The 25,036-nt window shown below is 37.3% G+C and overlaps 6 protein-coding genes across 9 annotated transcripts in view; 5 read left to right on the top strand and 1 right to left on the bottom strand.

The window, feature by feature from the left end:
* Positions 1–19,573, bottom strand: part of LOC124211977 (uncharacterized) — a 29,153-nt gene extending 9,580 nt beyond the window's left edge. Inside the window, exons 1-8 of one of the 3 annotated variants that reach the window (XM_046611603.2) lie at positions 19,526–19,573; positions 17,074–17,303; positions 16,855–16,993; positions 16,173–16,408; positions 15,433–15,944; positions 15,011–15,255; positions 14,667–14,902; positions 14,323–14,580 (exon numbers count right to left, since the gene is read on the bottom strand). In XM_046611603.2, coding sequence (XP_046467559.1) covers positions 14,335–14,580; positions 14,667–14,902; positions 15,011–15,255; positions 15,433–15,944; positions 16,173–16,408; positions 16,855–16,993; positions 17,074–17,289 — 1,830 coding nt within the window. In that variant the 5' untranslated portion in view covers positions 17,290–17,303; positions 19,526–19,573 and the 3' untranslated portion in view covers positions 14,323–14,334. Of the gene's footprint in view, positions 1–14,322; positions 14,581–14,666; positions 14,903–15,010; positions 15,256–15,432; positions 15,945–16,172; positions 16,409–16,854; positions 16,994–17,073; positions 17,304–17,895; positions 17,964–18,254; positions 18,410–19,525 lie in introns of those variants that run through there. The other 2 variants (XM_046611601.2, XM_046611602.2) reach the window with 2 other exon arrangements.
* On the top strand, positions 584–5,427 carry LOC124211989 (uncharacterized). Its single transcript, XM_046611633.2, has 6 exons — positions 584–1,077; positions 1,452–1,668; positions 2,012–2,183; positions 2,478–2,734; positions 2,936–4,224; positions 5,324–5,427. Exons 1-5 carry the CDS (start codon positions 1,022–1,024, stop codon positions 3,251–3,253), a joined length of 1,020 nt encoding a protein of 339 aa, XP_046467589.1. The 5' UTR covers positions 584–1,021; the 3' UTR covers positions 3,254–4,224; positions 5,324–5,427.
* Positions 5,368–8,836, top strand: LOC138190296 (uncharacterized). Its single transcript, XM_046611631.2, has 5 exons — positions 5,368–5,506; positions 6,613–6,829; positions 7,455–7,626; positions 7,921–8,177; positions 8,436–8,836. Exons 1-5 carry the CDS (start codon positions 5,448–5,450, stop codon positions 8,751–8,753), a joined length of 1,023 nt encoding a protein of 340 aa, XP_046467587.1. The 5' UTR covers positions 5,368–5,447; the 3' UTR covers positions 8,754–8,836.
* LOC124211986 (uncharacterized) lies at positions 9,873–14,326 on the top strand. Its single transcript, XM_046611626.2, has 5 exons — positions 9,873–10,129; positions 11,247–11,463; positions 12,622–12,793; positions 13,142–13,398; positions 13,537–14,326. The coding sequence occupies exons 1-5, from the start codon at positions 9,990–9,992 to the stop codon at positions 13,852–13,854; spliced, it is 1,104 nt and encodes a 367-aa protein (XP_046467582.1). The 5' UTR covers positions 9,873–9,989; the 3' UTR covers positions 13,855–14,326.
* Positions 18,032–22,125, top strand: morula (anaphase promoting complex subunit morula). The gene is made up of 8 exons (XM_046611598.2): positions 18,032–18,550; positions 18,866–19,304; positions 19,699–19,937; positions 20,032–20,212; positions 20,300–20,525; positions 20,616–20,800; positions 20,886–21,431; positions 21,508–22,125. Exons 1-8 carry the CDS (start codon positions 18,449–18,451, stop codon positions 21,945–21,947), a joined length of 2,358 nt encoding a protein of 785 aa, XP_046467554.1. The 5' UTR covers positions 18,032–18,448; the 3' UTR covers positions 21,948–22,125.
* A 412-nt stretch (positions 22,126–22,537) lies between these two features.
* LOC124211987 (uncharacterized) lies at positions 22,538–24,434 on the top strand. Of its 2 annotated transcripts, XM_046611629.2 has the most exons (7): positions 22,538–22,701; positions 22,914–23,040; positions 23,125–23,271; positions 23,385–23,509; positions 23,603–23,841; positions 24,025–24,223; positions 24,304–24,434. In XM_046611629.2, the coding sequence occupies exons 1-7, from the start codon at positions 22,645–22,647 to the stop codon at positions 24,334–24,336; spliced, it is 927 nt and encodes a 308-aa protein (XP_046467585.1). In that variant the 5' UTR covers positions 22,538–22,644; the 3' UTR covers positions 24,337–24,434. The 2 variants fall into 2 exon arrangements, with proteins under 2 accessions (XP_046467585.1, XP_046467584.1); XM_046611628.2 differs by having other exon boundaries at positions 24,025–24,361.
* The last annotated feature ends 602 nt before the right edge of the window (positions 24,435–25,036 follow it).

Here is a 25,036-nt window from a genome sequence, read left to right as displayed (position 1 = left end):
AGGGGTGTTTGATGGCCATTTCTATTCCGAGATAATACTATTAATTCTGGGAAATTTATTTAGATTCGCACACACGCAAGGTTAATTTTGCATTTGCGTATTAGCATATTTTTCAATACATCGGGTGTCGATGTGACACTTTTGACCCTCATGGTCACCGATTGATTACAGCTCTGGATATACTCTGCAGATATTTAAGTTTCTCATCATTGAAAAATTGTACTGAAAAATGAGTAATTGTCGTGTAATTGAATCATCCCCTCTACCAGCACCACCATGTACACCTGGCGACAGTGAATCTGAGACGGATAATTTATTACACTAGACAGTTACGTTGGCAACACAGAGGAACCTACAGCGCCACAGTCGGCCGAGCGCGAAACAAACTCAATCTCAATAAACGTAACATAACCCATGACCGTCGAATCTAACCATAGAATACACGTCAATCCAACAAGTCATTATCCCCGCGGATTCTTATATTTCTCATTCGGTATAATGTTCATTGATGCCTTGTCCTCCGGCAAACTTGTTTGCGGAACGAAACAAAATGCAAGTCTCTATTCTATATGAATTATGTGACAATGACTCCCAATCTCTCACGTTGGCTGCATCGCCAGTCATTGTCACGTACTTCGTATAGAATCGAGACTCGCATTTCGTTTCGTCCCGCGAACAACTTAGCCGGAAGGGGAAGGCATTAGGGAGATTACTGAACCTTGCCTTCACCAATCAAAAGAGGAAGAGCTGGAGACTCGGAAGACACCGGTCAAAAGTCGACATTCCTGCTGACAGCTTCAAGAGAAGACGCCGCCCACTTTCCCGATCCTTGAAAATGCATGTTTAGTATTAAAACTGTTCTCTAGGCGTTACTTGGTTTTCACTATTCGTTTTCTCGATCTTCTCAACTGCGACTGATCCGTAATTGTGAGAAGACTAAACATATAAAAGTACGCGAAGGCCGCACGGATTTAAATAAATCTTGGTAAATTCTTTTCGAGGGCGTATCAATTTCTCTACCATGATGGGTAATTTTAAAATCAGCATACTACTGATGCTTTTCTTCTATACTTTGAGGTAAGAACACCAATTTAGTTTACCAGTTATCATTGACGTTTAATTATTTAACCAAACTCTATCATGACCATAATTATCACTGGATTATATCGCGTCGCGTTTCGAGGATGAAATATTCGGATAATACCAGAACAAACACTTTTTAATTTCCAATTTCGTTTATTGCCAAAATTCGTACGCGCACTGGCGAATTTTTCTGAAGTTAAATATTTGTGAGAGATGACTAATTGTGCCACAGAGAAAATAGATGCTGGACTGTGTTCGCAGCTTCTGTTAATCATTACGAAACTCGAACTTTTCATGATATTCGTTTTTACTCAACACTTCGCATAATTCATCTTCATGAGACTGCTTTGTTTCTAACGTTATTTCAGTTGCGTCATCTCGTCTGTGATAACGCCAGTAAAGAAAATGCTAATCGACACGGACGCGGGAGCTGACGATGCGGCCGCCATCATCATGGCGACGGAATCCGAAAATCTGAACGAGGGACCGGAAATTGTTGGCATTACATGCGTGAATGGAAATGCTGACGTCGACATGATCGCCCTGAACGTCCTCAAGACTCTCAAGACCGTAAACAGACTCGACGTAAGTCGAACGACCAATTAACCTTTAGACGGCTGGGATTTGAGAGTAAAAATCGCTCTCGAAAAGTGCCCAAATTAGTGTCTCGTATCATGTATCAACTATATGTATACAGAGTTCATATCACAGGGTGAACTGATAAATGGGTTTTCCTCTAGAGGTTCAAACATACTTGCGATAGTGACTAGCTATCTGTCGCATTTTGTACCCAAGCTGATAGTGAATGACACAGATGAGTTATTTTAGAATCTCCCTAATGCTCATGGTTACGATATATATACCTGGCATTTTTTTAACTGGGTGATTGATTTTACCGTACATAACATAGCTTGTATGACTTTTGAAGATTCCAGTCTACAAGGGTGCGTCCCATCCATTGCTGTTACCTGATGTGAAAGATCACTATTTTGGCCAGGATGGTTTCGGGGACTTTTACTACCCTGATCCTCCCTCGACTGACTTGATCAACCAGAAGGACGCTGTGAGCGCGATGATTGAACTCGTAAAGCAGCATCCAGGTGAGTTCGAAGAACGGTGAATCCTTTCAATTCGCAAGCCTTCATGCTCGACTTCGGGTTTCCGAATAACACTGCGAGTGAAAACTAATTGTCAGTCGCCCACGAGATCCCTGCCGCATTTTTACACTTCGACTCTGCGATGCCATTCGAGATGCTGATAGGGAGAAATGAGTCCCTTTCGCTTGCTCGAAAATCTTTCAGTAATCCGTCGGTTTGACATTGGCGCAGAAACTTGATTCCAAGTCCCGGACCGTAATAACTCGACGTCAAGAGTTGCGGTTTCCTTCTCAACAGGCGAGGTCACGATCCTAGCTTTGGGACCACTGACGAACATCGCCTTAGCTATTAGAATCTATCCCGAATTCCTGGAGAAGCTGCAGCAGCTGATCGTCATGGGCGGAAGTACCGAAGGTCGAGGAAACACTCAGCCTGGAATCGAATTCAACTTTGCTGCCGACCCCGCGGCAAACTTCATCGTGTTCAACTCGTCAACGTCAAGGCCGACGACCCTGATATCTCGGGAAACGACTCGAAGAGCCGGGGTACCGACGGTAAGTCAGCGACCACGCAAGCATCAGCTTCGTAGGTAGAAATCTCAGGAGTGGCGAAAGGGATACGTAAGGTACAATAAGAAGAAACCAGGAGAATGAAAGACAGATTACGGAAAAGTGATCAGAGTATAAATGTTGCTTTTAATCGTGCTCATATAATTCTGGCACTTCGCGTACCGATCTTCACACCCTTTTCTTCAGAGTTTCAGAAAGTCCTTGTCCAATTCAAATAACACAAAAATTTGGTTAATCGATTCTGCAATGGCCTCGACTACGAAACTGAACGCAACCTACTCGTATTGGCTAGACGCGGTAGCCGCCGCTGTCGCCCTGACTTCCGGTAGCATCGTGACCGAGTCGGAAGCCTACTATTCGGACGCTATTTACGAGGGCACGAAAACTGCTGGGATGATCGTGGTCGACTACACAAACATCACCAAGAACGCTGCCAACACGAACGTCATTCAAAACGTAAACGCGACCGTTTACCTGCAACTACTTTCAAGATACTTCCTGTAATTATAATGAATCGGACTAGCCACTCTTTTTAGGATCTTTTGGTACTAAAAATTGTTAATTTAACGGAATTCGCTGTTAATATTAAGACGATTCAAATATTATCCTCAGTCAACACGCAAAATTTCACGTTACAAACGCAGAATGGACATTGTAAGATTCCCGGTAATCATTTGTTACAAGCAATATGATGCCTTGTGTAACGTAGGAATGTATTTGTGCGAGTGTTGTCATAGTGGTCTAAGAACGAGCTGATGAACCAGGAGGTCAGTCGTGACACGAGTGTCGTCAGATTAACTACTCTCGTACCACAAAAACTCTGTATACATATAGTTCGAATTTCTATGACACCTTGAATGCATCCAAATTAAATTCAATCCATGTACTCATTTCCTACTCCACCACCCTTGGTCGTAGCTACGTTAGTTGCAACATTATCGAATACCAATTATCAAGAATTCACATCTTATTCTACACGTGAACAACTGGATTACCTGCTTGTTAGACTTTTGCAGTAAACAGCGACTGTTACGCAAGAAACATGGCCGAAACGTTATCGTTTAATCGAAACAATGATCCAATCAATGATTGGGGTCCAGGATTAAAAATGTTTACACAACGCAGGAAAATCTGCAGATGTTTAATATGTTACATTTACTGCGTAGTTTTCCGTACTTCCGCCCTTTTTTACTATATATAATAGACGTAAACTAACAATTCGACGGCCTGCACAATCGACCGTTGCACAACACTTTGGCAAATTGGAACGACGCAGGTAACGCGTGACAATGTCCAATTGTTCTATTAATTGCTGGGCAAATAGATCGGTGAATAATTATCAGCAATACGTGCCATGACATGTGTTCCTACTTGACGTTCAGAATTACTGCAAAATGAGTAAAAACTACTACAAACGAGTCCGTATCTCAAAGTCAATTTAGTACATTGGTGTGTTCGGCGACTTTTTTTTTCAGGTAAGTTCATTGGTTAATTGAAAATCGTGAGTGCTAGGTTTTTAATTAAAATAACAATTAATTGTTGAACCTCGTTTATAATTACTGTGTACAGAGTTTAACAGTTGATTCTATTCAGCTGTGTCAACATTTTTAATTATAGTGTTCATACGACAGAATACTATACTATACTATCTCGTTATCTAAAATCCCAAGTTTTATAAATGCGGAAGAAAAAACTGCCTTTCCAAATTTCGAACGCTGGTTGTTTTATGAATTCAAGATACTCTTTCTTTTTTTTTTTTTTTTGCAAGAATGTTGCAAGTTACAGATTGGTTGCAAAAGTTTTAACTTTTAATCTGTTTAGTTTAATTTCTCTTTGACTTGCAGAAAAAATTTCTTCGCTGGTTTAAAATTTGGTACTCAATACACGAATTAAGGATGTATTAGCTGTACATTCTCAACCCAAAGTGAGTCTCGTCGGCAATATTTAATACTTTACGGTAAGTTAAAAATCTGAAAAAAATCAACCACAATAAAAACGATGAGAAAATTAAACTTGATTAATAATAATGCCCAAAAGTTGTCAGTAAATTGTTTAAGCAAAACATTGTTCGATAAATTTTCAGGGAATGTTTTTTTTTTCTTTGTCATGTAAAATAAATTAATTTATTTTTCTAAATACACGTGAATTTTTAAAGAATTTTCTCATTATTTTGAAAACGGAAATTTTAAAATAATGAGAAATTTTTTTATTTCAATCATGTGTGTTCAGAAAAATCAACGAATTCGTCTCGCATGACAAATAAAAAAAGAACATTCCGTAAAAATTTATTGATAAATTTTGGACAATCATTATTATTCAAATTTGATTTTCTTTTCGTCTTTATTGTGGTTGATTTTTTTCAGATGTTTATCTATCACAAAGCATTCAATATTGTCGACGAGATTCACTTTTGGTTGGGAATGTATAGTCAATACATGCTTAATTACACAGTCATTTAGGCAAGTATAAAGTTTGCAGATTCGCGTTCATTACCGATATAACGGCATTCTCTGTAACGCGGCACTGAACTTAAAATAAAAATACAAGCTGTATAAATATTGTATTTACGAATAGTACGAAAATTCTGAGTGTGACACTCAATCGGCTCAGTAAGTCCACCAATCTTGTCTTGAACGGGTGTTCAATTATACGTTCATATAATTATCACAATATTGCGGAGTAAAATTCGACAAACATCATGGGGTATAAAATATCCGTATGCGGCATCGCATTGTTTTTTGGATTCCTCTCAATAAGGTGAGATCGAAAGGATAATAATTTTCTCAAATATTATACCTGCACAAAATTAGCTCGACCGAAGTTCGAATCTAAATATTTTCGATTTATTTCTAATTTTTCCTTTCATTTTTTGAGTCAAAATAAATGAAAGGTATTATTTATTATTTGTTTGTTTTTTTTTTTTTTTTTGTTTTTTTACCTCACATAGTTTCGCCATATAAATTTCTTCGTGTCGACGATTTCCCCTGATTACAGTATAGATATAATATTGAACTACTATCTTCAACTTCCGAACGCCAATTCGAGTCATCGAACTTATAAAGAACGTGAATTCTTCACATTGAAATGTACTTAATAAGAATAAAAAAAAAAGAAAACAAGAAAAATAAGAGCAGTGGAAAGACGTAGACCATTAATTAATTTATGTAATCTTCAAACCTCCAACAACTTTTAGTATAAAAATTGAACTGTCTCGATTGGACGTAATAAAGTCAAAAATTTTTTCGAACTGTATAACAGTCCGGATCAAGTATTCGTCGAATGTCTGCCGATGCAAGCAGCTCGAATTTCTAATTCTTAATTTTTGTTGGAACGAAATTCCGACCAAGTGGCATTTTTTCACCACTCTTGACGGCTGGCGGAAAACAAAAATTCGTAACTTCCTCGAGCTGATATTAGTATTAGATATAACAGTAGCATAACAACTTCTGTATTACTTTGTTTTAATATAAACAATGTCGATAATAATACTAAAATTCTCTCTATACGGCAATATGCAGATTACTGTAAATAAAGTTTGAAAAAGTTGCTTCAAAAAAAGTGTAAGAAATTTGTAAAAGAAAATTCACTTCACTTTGATGAAATTCTGTGAATACTAGTCAACTTGGAAAACTGATCAGCCTTCCAACATCTTGCATATTAACGTGAAGCCATCTTCTCGTGAAATACTTCTCAGTTCATTCTAATCGATTTACTAAGCACAACATGCGATGGATTGAATCAAGAATTGAAGCACTGACTCACTTCAAAGTTTATCCTTACAAAATCCGAACCCATCCCGACGATGATTTGTTACGCGTCAACTCGTCACCTTCAAAACCATCTTTTTGCCAATGTTGTTCCAGCTGCACGAACGCCGATGTAATAACTGCAGTAAACAAAATGATAATAGACACCGATGCAGGTGGCGACGATGCAATCGCCCTTTCCATGGCTGTGGAGAACGAAAAATGGAACGGGTGTACGAAAATAATTGGCATCACATGCGTAAACGGTAACGCTTACGTCGACACCGTCGCCCTGAACGTTCTCAAGACACTAAAAGTCCTTGACAGGCTCGACGTAAGTTCTAAAACGCACTCGCGATTTATTTATTTTTTTTTTTTCAAAATTTTATCACGTATTTTGAACAGGTATGAAAGTAGAAAAAAATGATCAAAAGAATAGAAAAATGATTTTGAAACAATAGAAACAAACGAGGCCTCACTATGAATATTGCGTGAAGATGCTTCATTTAGGAAACCAAATGTTGTTTTCTTCTCGTTTCATAAAAATGAAATTGGTTGTTTTTTAGATAGGTTTAAAGAATCTTGGGGTAAAGACGAGTGATTAAAAAAATGTGAAAATTTTTTCGAAAACTTTTCAGGAGTCTTACTAATGTAGGAAAAATGCTTCGTGAAATTACAAAATGTCATGGTTAACCGTTTACTGGGCTGGCGTGTAATACTCCATGTTTATGTTAGTATAACAAAGTGAAATAACGATGAAAAATCCAAGCCCGACTAGCACTTTGAAGTGCGTTTCGTATTAAACTGAAGAAGATACGACTAGAGTCAGGGATTCGAATTTGGAAAAACTCGGATTGCAATTAAAATTTAACAATAATACCAAACACTTCATTCCACGAAAGTACTATTTTTCTATCGAAGATCGTCGTAATTTGGCGTCATCTATGATTTTCGCACAGATTCCAGTCTACAAGGGTGCATCTCATCCGCTGCTGTTACCTGATGTGAAAGATCACTATTTTGGCCAGGATGGTTTCGGGGACTTTTACTACCCTGATCCTCCCTCGACTGACTTGATCAACCAGAAGGACGCTGTGAGCGCGATGATTGAACTCGTAAAGCAGCATCCAGGTGAGTTCGAAGAACGGTGAATCCTTTCAATTCGCAAGCCTTCATGCTCGACTTCGGGTTTCCGAATAACACCGCGAGTGAAAACTAATTGTCAGTCGCCCACGACATGCCTGCCGCATTTTTACACTTCGACTCTGCGATGCCATTCGAGATGCTGATAGGGAGAAATGAGTCCCTTTCGCTTGCTCGAAAATCTGTCAGTAATCCGTCGGTTTGACATTGGCGCAGAAACTTGATTCCAAGTCCCGGACCGTAATAACTCGACGTCAAGAGTTGCGGTTTCCTTCTCAACAGGCGAGGTCACGATCCTAGCTTTGGGACCACTGACGAACATCGCCTTAGCTATTAGAATCTATCCCGAATTCCTGGAGAAGCTGCAGCAGCTGATCGTCATGGGCGGAAGTACCGAAGGTCGAGGAAACGCGCAGCCTGGAATGGAATTCAACTTTGTTGCCGACCCCGTGGCAAACTTCATCGTGTTCAACTCGTCAACGCCAAGGCCGACGACCCTGATATCTTTGGAAACAACGAAAAGAGCCGGTGTGCCAATGGTAAGTCATGTAGCGACACAGAGAAAGAAGCAGTTTCACCATAGATCCTGTCTCATATTGCGTACGAAAATTTGCTGTGAAATACGCAATAATACACGGTGTGAAAATAAGAAATGACATTTTCAATCTTCGGGTGAACGGTCTAAATAAAACATTGCGCATGGTGATAAATCTAAACGTGGTAAAACAGAAAGGCAATTTCTTCCGTGAAGAAGAGAACAAAATCGAAAAACTAATCTTTTCACTTTATTTCGTCAGACATTAAGGAATTCGTTGTTCAAGTCGAACAATAGAAAAACCTGGCTAATCGAGTCTGCGACGGCTTTGACCCTGAAACCGAGCGACGAGTTCTCGTACTGGTCTGATTCAGTTGCTGCATCCGTGGCCCTGACTTCCGGTTCCATTGTGACAAAGTCGAATACTTTCTTTTCGGAAGCTATTTATGACGGAACAAAAACGGCGGGAATGATTATCGTCGACTATACGAATATCACCAAACATACCCCCAACACTTACTTGGTACAGGAAGTGAACGAAAGCATTTACTTGGATTTACTTTCAAAATATTTGAGTTGATTTATTTACTTCCTTGTTGTAATTTCAATATAATTTTTAGTCAAATTTTAAATGATAAATAAATTATAGATAAATCGGAAAAACTTGACAAAATTCTGTATGTTTTGATAATTTCGGTCCCAACTACTTCTTTTCATCCAACTACCACTCGTATTAAAATGTGTCCTGTGAGAATGAGAACTGCATGTATATGATACATGCTTTTTCGGTGTAAAATCATCAGCTGTTGATAGTCCAGTCAAAATAAGTCTGAATTAAAAATATTCGAGATATGGCTGCATTTTTGTATATAGAGATTTTCGACCCTCGGGAACTCAAATTTGAAATCATTTTTTAGCTGCATAGCCCGCGTTTCAAGACAACAACAAAATTTGACGTTTTTTTTGCTTGTTTTCTCAAAAACTGCTATAGATAGATGAAAGACGACTTGGCCATCGTGTAGAGCGGTATATTCTACGTCGAATTATGTCCTCATCTGTCGGAAAAGGAGACGAATTAACAATTCAAGAAAAAAGAAACTATCTCACCAAAATTCCCCAGACGCTGTCGATAAGTAGGATTTCTCTTTTCTTAATTTATTAATTAAACTCGCCGACTCCGTATCCGATATTTTCTTTCTACTTTCACTGGACTATAACTTGAAATTTCTCTGCAACAGCAAAACTTCAAAAATCAAAGCAATGGGCGAAGACGGCATAAGCTGCACATTGCTCGTCTCGAAAGATGAACTGACATGGTTAAACGTCATTTCCGTTCCCCACAAATTCATAATGTGCGATACGACTACACAACAGTAACTTGCCTATAATCAATTCCACAATTCCATCAATAAGAATAAATAAGAAAGAATAAAAATTCTGTACCTCGCGTTTCCAAACCTTCGCTAAGAAAAATGACCAGGGCTGTGCGGCCAGAGTTAGCAGCGAAACGTGTTTAACTTTCTGAAAATCGAGAAATGCACTTCAGCTTTACGCTCATAATTCCATAAAAGTATCGGAGATTCAAGGTATCTAACAAAATGAAGATTTTTGTACTTCACTACCCGATTTGAACGAACATGAGATCGTTTGACTGCTAATTCTGGCAGTGCGCATGTCATCGTAAACCCAATGCCGTTGTTGCGCCACTGTAGCAAATTCCCCACGATGTTAATCCAGTCAGAGCCCCTATCATGGGTCATAAACAACTCAATGTACAGTGTAGAAGACTGCCGTGATAGGGCCAGTGGGAGGTGTGATGTGTAAATTTCAAACCAACGATAACAGCCCTGACAAAACGTTCGTCTCCTTGTCAAAGTCCGTAAGAATCGAAATGGCTACATCACTGGGAGTTGGGATTGGAGTTGCCCTGATCACATGTCTTCTGATATACGGAAGGTAAGTGTTTAATGTCGGTGTACGTGCGATATTTGCATTATAGCGTTTGGTAATCGTTCTTATCATTCTTATGCCCGAGTGCAGTTGACCGTGAAACACACGGCCAGCAATCATTGGTTGGATTCATTCTGCCAATGGTAAATCTGCACGTCTAGCAATCAGTCTAGTTTCAATTTTCTTAAAGGTATATATTTACACGTATAATGACTTCGATCATGGATTTCACCGATTGGATAATAACACTGTATATACTTGAGTTTATCGAAATTATGTATGTACAACATTGGACGATTTGATCGTTCGATAACGACGATATTCTCCCACTCGCTGAATGCTTGTAGTTATTTCGTGTGTTGAACACGTGACGATTACAACGGGTTTATAAGTCAAAGGTAAATTCTCTGCGCGTCATTTGAATTGGCGCGGGTTGTTCAAAAACGTGACGAATTCATCGATCTTTATGGGGCATTCCACGTCAAACCAACGGCTCATGTCCAATGGATTTTTTGGTTTGTTTCGGTCGGTAAAACGAAGAGAACGAATTTTTATTTTTTCGAATTCAGCATCGTTTCCTTAGTTTTACTCTTCAAAAAAAAAAGGAATCCATCGTTAAAAATAAATTCCAAGGAAAAAAAATAATTTTTATTTTTGTTTGAAAAACACAAATTCAAAAGAAAAAAAAAAATGTTTAGCATTTTCATTCCACTTTCGAATTATGATAAGAATATGTGTTTTTAAGTTTATGATTTTACAAAAAAGTTTCATCGATTTCTAAAATGTTCGTCTTCGTGTTAAGGATATTTCGGATGGCAACACTTTTACAAAATGCCGTGGAAAAATTTCAAAAAAATTAGAGGTATCATTTTTGACCGAAACAAACAAAAAAAACATCCATCTGACATCAAAATCCTAGCGGGTCAGGTCGATGACCCGTTGGTTTGACGTTGAAACGTCCCATATAAATATCATTTCTGATCAAAATAATCCTCTACGATGCAAAACATCTGATCAAGATTCGATATTTAATTAGATACTGATTGTCAGACTCGACAGTTGGTGCGTTTTAATTAAAAGCCTATAGACAGTGGAAATTTCAATCTAATTTCGTTGTGTTTAGTACCGCGGACGTAGGAAACATAACGAAAGTGGGAAAACTTTTAATCGACACGGATGCCGGCGCCGACGATGCGATTGCCATTCTCATGGCTTTGCAATCGCAAAAACTTTACGGTGATGCAAACGTGGTGGGAATAACATGCGTAAATGGAAACACCTACGTTGACAACGTCGTTCTAAACGTACTGAAGACCCTGAAGATCGTCGACAGACTTGACGTAAGTTAATACGAGGTATAAATTACACGAGAGGTGCGGGAAAGCAGTTAAAAAATTACACTGAACACGAAAGAGTTAAAAAAAAAAAAAGAAGGAGATATTTATCGATAATCAAGGAAATAATAACTGTATCTGCATATGCGGATGTAAACGTTTTTTACGCTGACTACGAAATGACGTGTTATTTGAGCGAGTAGAGGAAATTGCCTAGTCAAAAGTTAATACTATTTATTAATTTGACTACGAGACAGTCGCACGTTTTAAATACTCATTAAATTAATACAGTCGCAGAAGCTAAGATAATTTTTTCATTAAAATGCAAAGCAAAATAAGTCTTAAATTTGGAACATCAGGAGCTTAGATATTTATTTTTAATTTCTAATTGCTTAGAAGTCATAAAAAGAAATGTGGTACCTTTGTTAAGCAAGTTGTGTTTTACAGATTCATTGAAACGGGGGTCTTTTTTTTTTCATCAATATTCAATTCCATACCAATGCGATGAAGAAAAGTGTCTCACTTAATTGGATTGCAGAAAAAAGTCTTCTGAATGAATTAGTCATTGCACAGCGAAATGAAATGAATCTGGTATATTTTTTCGATATTCGAAGAATTACAAATCGATGTATAATCACTTGTTTATAATTCCAATATTTGTTTTCGTTAATTTTAGGACCCTCATCATATATTCCGTGAGTTTAACGTACATACATTATAATGCAAAATTTACTAAATATTTGATTCACCGCCGGTAATAAAGTCATTTTGTTAGATAAACTGGAATTTTGTTAAAAGTGAACCGTTTCATTGAATCAAATAAATTTTTTTACATAGTAATTGACTAGATATATTTTCAATGAAAGAATTTGGAAGATATTTGGAACATAAAAGATTTTTTATCAATATCTAAAGAATTGGATTGATAGGGATTATTTCTTGCCGGAGAAACTTGCTCCTAAAAATCTTTCAAACATTTCCAAGACAACTGCATCATGCAGAAATTTCAATAATAGGCGTTTCTCCATCAGGAACGTTCCAATGTTACTTCCGATAATAGGCACCGTCAAATTGCATTGATTGACATTAACATTTTATCATATATCCTGCGACCTTCCTACAGTGTAAATTTAAGGTATCGTTCACGGTTTTCTTTCTAAACAGGTACCTGTCTACAAAGGTTCGCATCAGCCGTTGTTGTTAAATGATGAAAAAACGGATTACTTCGGCACAGATGGCTTTGGGGATTTTGAATATCCTGATCCTCCGTCGACGGATTTGGTTCAAGAGAAACATGCAGTGAACGCAATGATTGATCTTGTAAAAGCAAACCCAGGTAAAGACGTTATTTTATAATACAGCGTTGAATCCATCAAAGATAGTCGTTAAAATCCTAATCAAACGTTGTGAAACGAGCAAAACAAAAATGGTGTGGAAGACACCAGAGTTTAATTATTTTGAATATTCGAAATATACAACCTTTATCTCAAATTGTTGATATCTTAGCTGGTGTTATTCAAATTTGCCCACAATAAGTCTCATTTCTATTATCTACTATTATTGGCACGAATATCACTGCTGTGGATTTTTGAGATAGTTTTTCCTCCTTTCCTATCATCTGATACTCAATATCCGATCCAAAATGTAGAACAAACCAAAAGTAAGTTGACTTGTAATTGACTAGGTGAAATAACGCTCCTCGCTTTGGGACCACTGACAAATGTCGCTATGGCAATCAGGATGTACTCATCGTTTATTGACGAACTTCAGCAACTCATAATCCTGGGCGGAAGCAGCGAGGGAGTAGGAAACGTGCGACCTGGAATTGAATACAACTTCGCAGTCGATCCTGCGGCCAATTACATCGTACTTAACGCGTCGATGTCAAAGCCTGCCATTCTACTACCGTACGAGACATCGGAGCGAGCCAAGACAACAATGGTGAAGTGGACACCTTTGCAACTACGATCACTGTGATAAATAGTACCCAAAAAACAAACCGGAGATTTTGGGATAACCGGGGATGAAAGAGTCAAATATTTAACCCTATGACAATAAAGACAATTGGTTTGATTTCAGGCTTTCAGAACTTCATGGAATGCGACCGACAACCCAAAGGTTTGGTTAATCAATTCTGCCGAATCTGTTACACTGAATCCCGACAGTGAATACTGGGAGTGTGCTGATGGTGTGGCTGCGGCTGTCGCCCTAACTTCTGGCACAATCGTGACAAAATCAAAGAGCCTGTACTCAAATGCCATTTACGAAGGATCGCTAACAGCCGGGATGGTTGCGATAGACTATTCAAACCTCACGCAAAAAGCACCAAACACAAATCTGATCCAGGACGTAGACGCCAACGAATTTAAAAACATGTTGCTGACACTTTTGAACTAGCAGAATTTCACAGTCAGCTCTATTTGATCAGCTTATTGACTCTGCTAGTTATACCCTCGCAAAAATGTCAGCTAATCCATTTTCATGGAGTACAAATGCCAATCATATATCAGGATCCAACTACTGTCAGAGTCCGGCGAATTTCTCAAAAACTAACCGTTTTCGTTATCTTTGCCTCGAGAAGAGTAACTGTTCTTTGCAATCTCGTTAAGAGGTCACAAGTGAAAGAAGAGTTCAAAATAAAAGCCGTGTCAGACGTTGATCACTCTTTAACACGCAACCTGTATATCGTAAATATTATGAAATTGGTAAGGGATAAAAAGAATGACTGAATAATTAAGCCATAAGTGTCAGTGCACCGATTTGGCACAGATCATGGTTACATCTGCGATATCCTTAACCTTACGAATGATTAACGTCGCATTACGCAACTTAGAAAAATTAATAAACATAAATTGTCGCACTAACTTGTCGGTTGAATCATGTGTTATCCTGTGCAGCAGTGATGTGCACATACTGTGGATCTGCCTTCCAAGGACGAATTACCCCATCTTGCCCAAGAATGAAAATGTTGTTCTGTACTTCGTCTCGGAGTTCGTTGACCAAAATTTGCGGTATGTTTGCTTGTGCTACCACCGTTGTTATTTCAGCAGCTGCCTTCAGCCTCAATTCAGCTTTCTGTAATTTGCTTTGCAAATATTCCAGTTGTTGTTTCTTTGCTTGGAGCTGAAGTGAGCAAAAAGAACGCGTGAATGTGATGAGAAATTTCGTTTTTGGTATTGAATATCAATGAAAAAACCAACTATTCTCACCAAAGTAGAAGCTGCCTCTGTTCCCATGGATAACAGTTCTTCATCCGATGGAATTAGAGTTGGTTCGGACAGTAAATTTGTACTAGAAGAGGTGCTTTCGCCAATTTTCGACGTCGCTTTATGTGATTTTGAATTCCGCCGCCAGTACCTTTTCAATCCGTGCTCTGGAGGCTCTCGATCTCCTTTAGTTTTTTTCATATGATCGTTGACCAAGAATATCGTAGCTACACAGCTTCCTGGTAAGTATGTATTTTACGTTTACTGTACCTAATCTACAAACTATTTGAAGATATAATTTTGTCATACCGCGTATAAAATAGTTTCACTGCAATTAGATTGCTTACCAGTAACCATTTTAATGAAACGGTAACAATTAGCCTTTGTCCCTCCAGTTGGAGTCAACATTTCAGCAATCACTCTTCTGGCATCCTTTTGACAAACTGATGCCCGTTTCCGCCAGTCTTCTAGAAGATTGACATGGCTTAATGCTATCCTTGTACACCCGTTGCTGCAGCAATGCTCCTTATGCATTTCAGATATCGGCTTCAGACGCGCAGTTCTTTTAGTTACCTTATCCACTCTGGGCCCTCTGCAAATGGACAGATCAATTGGATCGGTAACTGTTTCAAAACAGGATAATTTACACATTTCTGATTAAATATCGAAGAAACGAATTTTATAAATGTCATTGAAACATGTCAAAAATACTCAAAACATTATCAGTAAAACAGTGGAACAATTTTATTCATGTTAAATAATGCGATACCTCTGAGGTGCGGTTTTTGATTCCTTGTGCAAGAAATTATTGGAATACATCAAAATTTTCTTTGTAGCCTTTTCACACAACGCATATTCTGTCCTCAATTTGATCCTCGAACTGAGAACAAACTTCTCAAAGTCTCTACTTTTGCATTTATAATGTGGCTTGCGGAATCCTTCAATCAAGTTATCTTCACACTCGTCGATGTGGAGTTCGTTCTCCGAGTGAACATTGCAGTAGTCGTCTTCGCTGGCGTTTGAGAATTTTCCATTTCTGTTCAACTCTTCTGCCCTGCGATGGTAGCTCAACAGGTCCAGTGCTTTCAGCTGTGTTTCATGAGTCGCCGAATTCGCTTCAGAAAACAAATATTTCTCTATGCAACCACAACCCTTAACACTGAATGATGGACAGTACAACATCGCCAAATCTGGTTCATTACAGTCAAGTGAAAGCTTCTTCGCAAAGTTCATTGACTCGGTAAGATAATCATTTTTAAGTTGCAGCAACTTTTCGGCATCCTACACAAAAATAAAAAAACTGTACAAGTTGCATATTTATTGTAGTGAAATTTTGTTTTCTACCATATTTATCTGGTAAATTTTTATTCTTCCATAAAATCTCAATCTTTTTCAAAAACTGGGATGTACTTTCGGCACACAGAAATTGAGTATCAAACGATCATTCAGAAAGACAAAACTTCAGAATTAAGCCTGTTACAAAAGCAATTGGTGTATTTAATTACGTACATGGATCACCTTAGCTGGTCGATCTTTACGATTCGTCTTGGCTGCAATTCCACAAGCATTGCATAGCATCATAATCCTGCCACTAACGGGATCGACATACTTTCTGGGCATTGGTGGCCGCTTCCGATTTCCAGGACTGCATCGTGTCGGATCGACAATATGCGGTGATTCACATTTGTCGCAAGAAAATGGTAGACCAGTTCTCTTGTCGATGTAAACATCGTTGGACGAATTGACTACAAAATCAGAATGTTATGAACGAATTAATTCAATACTGTTACATGCAAGTTGATTAGTTATAAGGGAAAACGGACTGGACAGCTCTTTTATGCTTATTTCCTGCTTCAAAATTTAATGTCTCAATTCTGTAGAATCAAAAGTGCGAAACTAACGGATTCAATTTGACCGTTTATAATGTCAAGACAAGTCAAGTCAATAAATACAGTTAATACGTTGTTCAAATTGAATATTATCCCAAAAAAGTTTTCTATTTGATTTGGTCAATTTTTCTACAGTTTCCTTTTTCCCAACGATCCCCTCATTTTTTTTGTTGCTTGTTGCTTTTATGAAAGTCAAATATTAGATTAGGTTCAAGAAATTCATGAGGATGGTATAAATTTTTTCTTAGAACACTGTAATAAAACTGCTCCTGACATTGTCCCATTTGATATTTTTCACTTACTTCGCTGTACTCTAATTACTTTGGGCTTCTGCCTCTGTTTCTTACTGCCTGTAGTCAGATCTGAGGGAGAATACGGCCTCGGCTTTCTTCTCGGCCTACCAGTAGATGTTGGAACAGAACTAGTTGCAACGTTGCCAACCTGTGAATATAAATGGATAATAACATGACTTAACAGTTCCGGCGTAACTTCAAAGTTTCTTCAAACAGTCCTATTCTTACCTCTACAAATCCACTTTGCCCAGTCTCAACTACTTCCAAATTGCTGATTCCCCATATCGGACACAAATTAACTGCAGGTAAAATTGCATAGTCGTTCATGTGACTTGCAACATTATCCTGAGCAATTTGATCATTCAACTCAATCAGTTCCTGGCAGTGCAACTGCCTGTTTTCATCACACTTGTAGCTACTTTCGTCGGCGGTTTGAAACATCATTTCCGAGGTATTGCCTGAAGATTCAAGTTACCATGAGTATGTGAATTAAAAGGTACAATTTCTTTTATTCAACAATCCTTAATTCATGATTTTTTTGTAGGCATGCAAATATATTTCATATTACGAGTGTGGTGCTATATACTAATTCATACTCCACTGACTGAAGTTATCCCTGAGACAGTTCTACGAAATTAATCATAAATTAAATTGACAAAACGATTTCTCTTCTAAGGCAAATTGTTTACGTAAGACAGAATTATGGAAATATTCGATGCACACTCTTATCACTATTCTGTAGTTCACGTATTTTTCTGCGAGTGGATTCGAATTCATGAAAAGATCACAATTCAAGTTGAACCAACTTACATAGATTATTGCTAACATTCGACAGGTGATAAAACTTCTTGCCTTCTGAATACGTTTTTGGATTACTCCTGAACGGAATAAGAGAATAAATTTTCCTCTAAAAATTTAACGATTTTAAAGTAATGAAATGGCATTTACTACAAAAATGAATTCAAATTTTAACAAAACTTGTTACTGCTATCAGTATCACGATGAAAAAAACAGATATCTACACAGTTGAATGGTAAAGAGACGTTATACCTATATTATTCCTCGGTTCAATCCGTGTTCAAGCGGAATCAGAAAACCTCCGATACTCATACTCGAACAATAGCATTTTTGTTTTTTTTTTTTTTTTTTTTAACGGTACGGAATTCCCCGCTTAGCAGAGTTAAAATACATCGCATAACCTATTACGTCTATCTACAATACAAAATAACCGTAAACATTATTATTGCATCGCGTATTATTGCTTGACGTTGAATCTTCCCGCATTTATAGGTGCATAATTTAACCTTGTGTCTTAACTAATGATTCGCGGTAGAATTCAGAAGAATCAGGCAGTTTTATCAAAATTTATTATAATATAATAATATGCTTTTCGATTCGAACCAACTTACCGACGAGACACTCCATATTGGAATGTGTGGAAAAACACAACAAATGAACGTGAAAATGTCCGTAAGATAATATATAAGGTCAAACTGAAGTTGTTGAAATAAAAACTTGGTAACACACGAGTGAAGTAGGCAACAGCTGTTTACAAAATGCACGTCGAATTGACATTAGGATCACTAAACACCTGCCAAACTGTATGAACTTCGCTGCAGATATGGATATGGCGGCAATAAATGCCGCGTCTGAGCAGGACGTACTCTTAAAAATCGAATATGCTTTTCCGATCCTCAGACAGAAGGTATTTCAATTACTCATCCCTCTATTTTTCGTTGGTGTATCATCACTAGTTATTTAGTCTAATCAAAGAGTCGTCAATCTTTAGGCACGGTTTTCGATTTTGTTAAGGTTATGTTTACGATCTGCGTTATGAATTTTCAAACTCAAACATTTACACTGTTGTCATCTAATATCGTTATCTACGGCTAATTACGAGGATTACAAATATATTATTGGATCGAATTAAGATAGTTTTAAATTTTGTCAAGGTTCTCATTATTTGTTTGAAATCTTCATATCGGAGAGTAATCGTACCTGTCATTCCATTATTATACAGGTACTCAGCGAATGTTCTGACGAACAGTTTACCGATATACTCAAGCAAATAAATGATTTGAAACTGTTGGGAAGAATTGAGGAAATAGTTATACAAAGTATAGAATACTATATTCGTCAACACGTAGCTCCAGACTTCTGGAGTAATTTTAGCAGTACAACAAATGAACAACATGGATTTGAATGCTTCAAAAACGCCGTTGACGGCTTGTATTCCAGCTTAATAGAGTTTCTACCGATGTTAAAACGACTAGAACAACTTGTACAAAGCAAGGAGTCTGATGGATCGTTCTATGGGGAAAACAATATTTTAGGACAGTTTAAACTTATTGTTAAAGCTACGTTATTGAGTCAACTTGCATTGAATCATGAAATAATCATAGAACACTTCTATAGAATTGCATTCAATGTGTTCTGTAATACTGACACCTCACCGCAAGGTGAGTTGTTTGAATTAAGGGAAAAAGAAGTAATTGCTCTTTTCACTATTTCTGCTCTATTAATCGATCACTTGGTATAACAAGTATGAAAATTTCTAATTCAACTGGCTGTAGTAAATCTAATTTTAACAAATTCCGATCATCAGTCAGTGTTAAGTTCCAGATTACACACCAATTAATATTAATGAGTTACAAGACCAGTCTGCAACTTGTAAACTTACAATGATTCAGTCGATAGTTTCAATCAATATTCAAATTCTTCAAAACGCTTTGCTTCAGCGCTATTTATCAGCTTCCGATCTATTCCACCCCAATTTTTCTACTGAAAAGAGTAAACCTATCTTGTTCCTCATCGCCTTGGATCCACTTAATGACAGAATTATTTTTCGTGCAGATGATTCAATTGGTAGTCACAGCCTCTGCAAAGGTTGCAATCGGGAAATAGATGACTGTCAGTGCCAAGCAATAGTATACATATTTCATGAAACAAATCGGAAGTTAATCGAGCTTGAACTGCTCGAGCGATTAGTTGGAAATGTCTTGACTTCGCTGATAAATATCCGCATTGAGAGTCATGTCAATAAAGCGTGTGAGAGCAGTTTTGATGTATCACAATTAACGTTTTTGGAAAACGTAAGTGTACAAGAGTCTGAAATTTTTGTGAAACATCGACTCGCTCACCGAAACAACACTATTGCCTAGAATAACAATACTTTGTATTCCACAGTGGCTCGAAACAGTTGTTATGAGCTGGCTAACAAGAATATATTCTGGAGGCTCTTCAAAATCCCCTTCTTTGAGCAGCAAAACGCGCGAGACAATTAATAAATTCAAATACAAATTGTCCCATTTCCTTTACGAAACATATACGCGAACGAGAATTGATCAGCTGTTCAACATCATTATAGGTAAGGAAACAATAACCGTGATTAAGTATCTACTTGCACAAATACCGTGATATTTCCAAGCCAGGTAAATATATTTCGAAATTTTAGAATACCCTGAGTCACAGCCGGCAATAGAAGACTTACGAGTTGGTTTGGAACGAACAGATCTACGCAAGACGTTGGTTGAAAGTTTACAAGATGCTCTGAAAACAAGGCTACTACATCCAGGTGTAAATACCCCTGATATTTTAACGGCGTACATAGCAGCCATAAAAGCTTTGAGACAGTTAGATCCAACCGGCGTTCTTTTGGAAACTGTTACGCAACCAGTAAAGTAAGTTAATATTCTATTACCCTCTCAGGTCGGATTAAATACCCACATCTCCAGTATATTACAACAAATTTATCTCTTATTTACAACCAGGCAATACCTGAGGAGTAGAGAAGACACGGTAAGATGCGTGGTTAGTGGTTTGTTGGATGATTCCCCTAGCGACTTAGCTGATGAATTGGTGAAGGGCGAATCGTTGCAGCTGGAAGAAAGTTCAGTCGACGAGGAAGACGAAGACTGGGAAAAGTGGATGCCAGATCCAGTCGATGCAGATCCTTGTAAGCTAGGTTTGCATTTTAATATGAGAAGCTGCATAAGTTTTATATTTTTGTAACCCGATCTTTGTGTGATCCTAATTTTCAGCCAAATCATCCCAACGCCGAGTATCGGATATAATTTCCATGCTGGTTAATGTTTACGGAAGCCAAGACCTGTTCGTTAATGAATATAGAACTTTATTAGCAGATAGACTACTTTCACAGCTAAATTATCATACTGAAAGAGAAATTCGTCATTTGGAATTGCTCAAAAGACGTTTTGGAGAAAATCAATTACACTATTGTGAAGTGATGCTCAAAGACGTTTACGACTCAAAAAGGATAGATGGGAATATACAGTCGGATTCCAGTTACTGTGTCGAAGCACACCTTTTCCCTACCTCTGCGCTCATTCTATCGGCTCAATTTTGGCCGCCTTTCAAGGAAGAGTGGAAATTAGAATTGCCAAAAGCTGTTCAGGATCAGCTAGCTAAGTACATGAAAGCATTTGAAGCTCTTAAAGGGAACAGAACGCTATGCTGGAAGCCTCATTTAGGAAATGTAAACCTGGAAATAGAATTGAAAGACAGGAAATTGAACATGAATGTCACACCTATCCACGCTACAATCATTATACACTTTCAAAATAAAAGTGAGTACTAAAGCACGTTTGTAAATACGGTGAAGATCTTATTACTTATTAACCATGTTAATATTTGTATCTCAAGATGAATGGACGATCGACGAACTGAGTGAAGCAATGCACGTCCCAGCAACTGTACTCCGTCGTAAAATAACGTTCTGGGTATCCCAAGGAGTTTTGAAAGAGATCTCAAGCGATAAGTTTTTACTACAAGAAGAAAGTGCAACTAAAAATCGGTCGACGGCTGAAATTGTTGAAGAAGAGGAAGTAGAAAGTGCAATGGCTTCGGCTAGTGATCAGAGGGAGGAGGAATTACAAGTATTTTGGTCATACATCGTTGGAATGCTGACGAATTTGGATTCTATGCCCTTGGAGCGAATACACCAAATGTTGAAAATGTTTGCCTCACAAGGGCCAGGTGCTGTGGAATGTGGTTTACCAGAATTGAGACATTTCTTGGACAAAAAAGTTAGAGAACATCAGCTGTTATTTTCTGGTGGATTATATAAATTGCCTAAATCGTAATGATTGTCTTTACGATGACCGAAAAATAATTAAAAATATAAAATAATTGTAGGCCTTTTGTAAGCCAAAGAAATCATATTGATTCGACTATGACAATTTTTTTATCATCATCAAAGTGTAATAATTATTGGTTTAGTTTTTGTATAGAAAATATACCTTACAAATAGTAAATTGTAATTTTTTGACAAAGTTTTTTCCTACTTATTTTCGTACAGCTTAAAATTCAAGCTTATTGAATAATTGTAAAAATAATTCTTGATAACTATTTTACAATCATATTATTTTTTGGAAATTTATTGTTGAAAGTAAGGAGTAAACTGTTATCAAAGTTTAAATGAGCTGTCGTATTACATTAATATTGATTTTTTACTGCAAACTTTCTGATTTATCAAGCTGCAACTCTACACATAAAGAGATGTTCGTAATCGTAGTATGAAATCGTAGTATGAAATTCAGTAGGTAAAGTATGAAACCTCTAAGAGATAAATATCGTATTGAAACACAATAACTGAGTTTTATCAGAAAAATCCAGATACCATGATATCAGCGTCAGTCAGTGTGAGTGGGTGGGTGTCTTGATGTGAGATCATTTATTGAGCATTGATTAGATATTTGCAGTATTCCCGCATATCAAAAGGCGTAAAACGTATTACAATTAACAGGAGGCAAATTCAGCAGATAGAGAGTCGATTGCCAAATGGCGGTCTCGTCACTTGTTCGACCTTTGTGCCTTTGTTTAGGCACATTGGGATTGGTAAGAGTCTAATTATACTGTATTTGATAATATATTCTAAAACAATAAGCGCTATCAAACTTATGAACGAAATTAAACGTCACGAACTTTCAGATGATGTGAAAAAAATGGATTCGTAAACGTGCTTCACATTATTGTACCGATATGTGTTAATCAATTTTTGAACTCTTGTTATATTAAACTCTGTGCATGTGTAAAAATTTATGGCTTAGGTACAAGGATTGATACTCTGTATACTCACTCTATTGGGTGTTCTGGTACATCTTTGTGTAATCACAGTGGATTCCGATGAAACTTTCAGCACTTTTGTACCGCTTGTAGTAGGACTATACTTTCAAGGTAATTCTACAATTGCTGATTAAAAATCATTGGTACTTCACTGAAGTATGCAAAGTATAATAACACCAACATTTCTCATTACAGGGGCAGAATGTCAGGTCTACAACACTACGGTACTTTCAGACGATTACTTTTTAAACCTTGTCACACCAGAATGGCTGTTTATTTGGATGGCAGTTTACGTTGGAGTTTCTGGACTCTGGATCATCTTTAGTACACTGATAATGAGCGGTATGTACTGGAATATTAACTTTTTACGAAATTGCGACATACATGCATTGTGTACTCCAGTTACCGAATTATTGTGACCCTAGCTTAGAACATGAGTTTATAATTTTGCGTAGGATGTGTGTACAGAAAAAAAATTCTGCACTACTTCCTCCCATGTTGGATTATACTAACACTTGGAAATTGTACGATGGATCTCGTATTAGCTGTCTACTTTGGATTTGATTTCACCGATCTTATTGTAAGTATTGTTGCATGCTTATTCAAATGACATCGAATGTTGTGTTAAGGTTCAGGATCCACACTAAATGTACTAATTTAAAATTTTTTATAGTCCAATGCTTCCGAAATCTATGGAACATCGCTGGTGCCTGTTGTTCCTTTTGCCATGATGATTTTAAGCGTGAAAGGTGGCGCTTTATGGGTAATAAATTTTATTGGCAGTATATTCGCTATAGTTGCATTGCACAACTTTGTGAAACACAAAGATGATCGTAAGCCACTGTTTTTGGAAAGAGCTGGATTTCTTGACCAAAATCCAATCGATGGTTTTGCACCAATTGAAGTGCCAAGGTAATTTCCAATTTTTTATCCTTATGATTCCTGACATATATAATATTTAATCTATCAATTGGATATGACCAATGGAAAAGACTATCCAAAACTATTAATGGACATTTAAGTGAACAGCCTACATGACTATCGTTGATATGCTTTCTTTTGTAAAACGATCGAATTGTGCTTTCGTTTATTTAGGCCAACGTCGCTTTTGCTCAACACAAACTCAAAGAAAACAAATATTTCAACAATTCCAACGCTCCATAGTTATTATGTGAATCATCAAGACACTAGAAGCGAACTGCAATCTCCAATTTCGAATATTTCACCATTGGATACATGGAGAAAGCCGATTTTGAGGGATATTCCAGATCCTGATTACAGTCCAACATCGACGGTAACTGGTTTGAAAAATGCAACGGATTCTCAATCTACCCGGCAACAGCAGAGTCTATATAATCCAACTTTACCTTTAAGGCCAAGTTTGAAGAAGAGTCAACAGAGCTATGAAAGGAAGGAGGATATTAGTCTATAGAATCATAGGAAGGGCATGTTGTATTCAACGATTACTGGACAACTCTATGTTATCACATCAAACGAATACCAACTGAAAAATAGTAACAGGTATCAGAGCACAGTTGTATTTTCCTTTACTAGTGAGGTGCGGTATGATTTGTGGTTTTAAGTTGCGATCATGGGAATTTCTCTAGAAAATTAACTCATCTCTTTACAACTATCAGTCAAAACGAATAATTTCAATTCTTATAATCTGTAGTACACAGATAGGTACTTCATATTCTTCGACAAAGTGAAATTATTTCTTCTAGTTACCATTTCTGCTTGAAAAATTGAGATGAATACAAAACGCGGTCAACAATTTTTGTGATTGATTCAGTGTGGAGATCTCTATTTATATTTCAATAGTGAAATCCTAAGCTGTAGCTAGTGTCGTTGCACATATTATTAAGAAAGTGTCTTCTGCATGTGTGACAATGAGTCCCTGTTCCTAAACTACGTAATTTCATCTATAGGTATTTCATATATTCTTTAATTTTAATAGACAATTAAAAAGATATTGAAAGTATACGATATCACTTGTGTCGCATAATTAGAAGAGTGAAAAAATCCATATCGTAATTTATTATTCAATGATGTTGAAGAGGCGTATGGAGAGCAAGAATCGTCTAATTTTCTGTTTCTTCTAGATATT

The sequence above is a fragment of the Neodiprion pinetum genome, chromosome 2, assembly GCF_021155775.2.
Source record: "Neodiprion pinetum isolate iyNeoPine1 chromosome 2, iyNeoPine1.2, whole genome shotgun sequence".
In the NCBI taxonomy this organism is placed as follows: domain Eukaryota; kingdom Metazoa; phylum Arthropoda; class Insecta; order Hymenoptera; family Diprionidae; genus Neodiprion; species Neodiprion pinetum.
Note: the sequence above shows the minus strand (reverse complement) of the source record. Positions and strands in the feature narration are given on the sequence as shown.